This window comes from Microplitis demolitor, chromosome 6 (assembly GCF_026212275.2).
Source record: "Microplitis demolitor isolate Queensland-Clemson2020A chromosome 6, iyMicDemo2.1a, whole genome shotgun sequence".
NCBI lineage: Eukaryota > Metazoa > Arthropoda > Insecta > Hymenoptera > Braconidae > Microplitis > Microplitis demolitor.
Genome location: NC_068550.1, coordinates 13,199,500 through 13,203,700, shown reverse-complemented (window position 1 = coordinate 13,203,700; position 4,201 = coordinate 13,199,500). Strand labels below are relative to the sequence as shown.

The 4,201-nt window shown below is 36.0% G+C and overlaps 1 protein-coding gene across 1 annotated transcript; it reads right to left on the bottom strand.

The window, feature by feature from the left end:
• Positions 1–3,422: 3,422 nt before the first annotated feature.
• On the bottom strand, positions 3,423–3,842 carry LOC128668023 (uncharacterized). Its single transcript, XM_053740173.1, has one exon. The coding sequence runs from the start codon at positions 3,840–3,842 to the stop codon at positions 3,423–3,425; it is 420 nt and encodes a 139-aa protein (XP_053596148.1).
• Positions 3,843–4,201: the final 359 nt, after the last annotated feature.

The following is a 4,201-nucleotide window of genomic DNA, read 5'->3' as shown; positions in this document are numbered from 1 at the left end:
TGTTATCAGGCCAATAGGCCGATAATTTTCTCAACTTATAATAAATTGTGTATACTAATTTGTACTGTTCCTTGACAGGTTAATTTTGGTCATCAATTAAACATTGGTGAGTAGACGTCGAGAGTATCAGAAAGCGGAAATAGCAACTTACTACGGAATTCTAACTAACTAACAGTTATAACGTATACCGTAATTAATTTCCGCGACGGAGACGCGGATTAACCGGTAAACCGTATGCGGTCACCCACGTGTGAAAATAAAAATAATAATAATAATAAATAAATGATTTTAAATGTTTCCTCCAAATTAAAATAAATAATAAGTTATAACCAATAATGAAATTATAAATAATGAACTCTTGGAGTGCCTAAACCAGCTCCTCAGGCTGGGTTAGTGCACGCAGGCACCAGACCGTTTATCCCAAAACGGACAAAATTTAATTCAGGGGGAAAATCTGCAAGGGAAATCCGAGCAAGTGACACACGACAAAGCGGACAAACAATTGAGGAAAATAAAATAAAATGAATAATAATAAGAAAAAGAAAAATAGTAAATATATAATAAATAGTTATATTACAAATAATAAATAAACCAGAAGAATGAAATTAAGTAGCAGGAAAAGATCCAGGGAAAATAAATATTAAATTTTCCCCGACAGCTGTTGGTTTCCGTAATTTAATTTTAAACAATAAGCAATATAATTGATAATGTTTTACAATCAATAGTTTTGTTAAATTAACCCCAATAATGACACTTGGTGGTTATAAAAAAAATAATAACATTATATAAATTCAACCCAGAATAAATATAATTTAATTTAATTAACACTAGTAATTTTAATGTTAAATAAAAAGAAACCAATTATTTTCACTCAAATTTTCCAGACGACAATAAAAATAATAATAATAATCTTACTTTATTTTATCTCTCAACACGCTTGAGAGAGAGAAAGACACGGAATTTTTCCTCACTCACACTCAAAAGGATAAATTTCTCGGTACTACCAAATTATAAATATATAACATATAAAGTTAAATAATAATTTTTGCATAAAATCTCGTTAATAATTTTTACCACTGGGGTACATATAATCAAAATAAAATAATTATAATGCTATGCAATTATCCTAAATAATAATTAACGTGAATACTAATTGATAATCTTATACAAATATTCTAAATAAAATAGAAAAATAATAATTATAATAACTCGGGAATTTTTCATCCGAGTGCTGACATCAGTGCTTGAGGAATTTTCAAGTACCGCGTGAGTTGTATAGCTGTATGTACTACTAATATATATATATATATATATAAGTGTGTACCGGCAACGCTTTACGCCGTTGCGTGCGCTTTATCAATATATATATATATATATATATTTAATTACCAAATATTTTCACCAACATACGAAAATAATATTTAATGATAATTAATAATAATTCTCTCGTGTATCATTCAGAAAATAAGTAATAACTGCAGATGAATAATTTTCTCCGCGGCGACCAACAACTACCGGGGGAGGCTAGCACGTGAAAGTATATTATCCAGCGAAATAAATACAAAGTACTTACTCAAAATCAGCAATAATCAGCAAAAATAATAATCAATATTGTAAATGAAGTAAGGTAATTAATTGTTTGAATTTATTCACCCGGTACACTTTACTTATTTTAACCAAAAAAGAGAAACTTTATTGCAACAACAAAAATCACGTCCGTACACAACGCTTGTCCGTATCTTTCTAACTTAATTGTCTCAACCTCCACCTGTTGGTCGTCGCCCACATGACACTACTGTCCCCTTAATTTTTATTATAATTACATTTGTCAGCCCTGGGCCTTACTTAAATTAAATAAAAATAAAATATAAAACATAAATACGCAGACAACTGAATGATACATAATTAATTAATTAAATATATGAACTATTCATCTATATCTTTTGTTTCGTATAATAAATTAAATAATAGTAACCCAAATAATAAACATCAATTCACGTCATCAGTGGGATGACAAGTTTAAACAAAGTAATGTGTTGTCAATTTTTGGGGCATAATATAATGCTGGATTATGCATCCCAATTAATTCAAAATTATAAATACATAATTAAAACAAACAAAAGTCACGCGTTTGTGCTTAAATCATAAATTATAAAAATAAAAATAAATTAAATCACACATGTGCTCTCTCATACCCTTCGCGCATGCGCGAGCACCGTGTACGGACCGCCGTCTCATCAGCGAAATGGCGGAATGCCCGCGTAACGATTCAAATTTAAATTTATAATTAAAATAATTAACTTAAAACTAAATAAAATCAAATAATTTGAATCGTTACGTGACACCCCCCACCAGGCCGTGTTTTGCCCCGAAAAATGCGGGCGAGACTCTGCATTCCATTTCGCCGGCACAATCACCTGAAAACCTTAAATCCAATACTTATATCTGGATCTTTTGTACCGGGTATAAATATGAAATAACCAAAATCAAAAGAAAATCAATGTTAACCAAAAGAATAACTCAACAAATTGCTGACCAACCTGTCACTTACCAACTTGCTCGGACCATGGGTGAAAGGAAGGGTAAGAGGGTCAAACTTTGCTACAAATAAAACACTCAGTATTTAGTGGGTTGCGCCGTTTTTACTGCTTAAAATGCTACAATGATGTTGGCAGTATATGCCGGGCGTCTTACAACTAGTAAATAGAAAAATATAATGGAGAAGAAAAAAAATATATATTGGTTTGAGTTCACCCCATGACTTATAAAACGGCCTCTAAATTGGCCGAGCCTGGGTTACTTGGGCCTGCCTGACCGAGGCTATAAACCCGGCGCATACGCGCGTCCGGGGTCAACCAGGCAAGCCAATCCAGCTCGCTTAACTGGTCCCCCAATCTTCCATGACCATTCAGGCATCGTCCTTGAAATAGTCTGGTGCTGCAGACCATACAGCGGTCTCTAACAGCCAAATGTAAGCGTCCGTGGGCTCCTGGGCATTCCCCGTCATAGAACGTGAGGCATTCATAGCAAAAGGATCGGTTCTCCTGTGGTTGGTTTATACACAAGCGGGCTGGATGACCCACTTGTCCGCACCGTGCACATCCCGGTGCTAGATTTTCTCGGCGCGGCCGTTGTTTCAACGCTCTTATCTTGAGGCCAACCAGCAATTCCATGTGAGCCTTCCATGTGGTGGATCCCCGGGGTATCATCGAAATACCCTGCTGTTCATGATATGTCTCTACGTATCTCATCATCTTCTGGTGTGACTGCGCCATTCCTAGATAATTATTAATTAGTACGCCAATTCCTCTGGGGTAATAATACCGTAGTAGTTGTAGATAGTATTAGAACAGTGATAGTCAGCGACCGAATAGTAGTAATAGTGATAGATAGTGATAGATAGGCATAGATAAGCATAGTAGTCAAGTAGTAGTGATAGATAAAGCATTTATCCATGCGATTGCGTCGGCTTGCCCCTGATGGACATTTTCGGCTCGCTTAACTAATTTTAAAAATTTTACATGGCTACGACCAATATATTTGCCCTCGGGGGTCTCCATTTCCACGATAACTAGAGTAACTACCTTCGAGATGACATATGGGCCCGCATAGCGCGGTGCTAATTTACCCACAACCTGCTCACTTTTTTTCGACAAGACGTGAGTAGGTTTATAGACTTGATCACCTACTTCAAACAAAATATTACGTCTTTTATGGTTATAATAGGCCGCGTATCGTTTAGAGGATCGTCGAATACGGTGATTGACAATATCGCGTAATTCGACCATACGATCCATCCGCTGAATCCAACTACTGCGGTCAACATTATCATCAACGACCATACTATTGTCGTTTGCAGCTCGACAGTTGCGAATAGGACATGGATCACGGCCCAAGTTCAAATATGCCGGACTCACACCGAGTGATTCATGAATTCCAGTTCGCGGTATTATACGCGAACTGGAATTCGTGTATATTTACATCCCAGTCGCGATGATCATCACCCAAGTAACTCATAATCATCGTTTTTAAATTACGGTTGACCCTTTCAACCGGATTAGCTTGGGCATGATACGGTGGTGTGGTAGTATGCTGAATACCACACTCTTGAATGAGATCAACAACGTCTCGATTCAAATATTCACGGCCATTATCGGTCCAAAATACGCGTGGAACGCCCCAACGGTTAATTACGAACTGT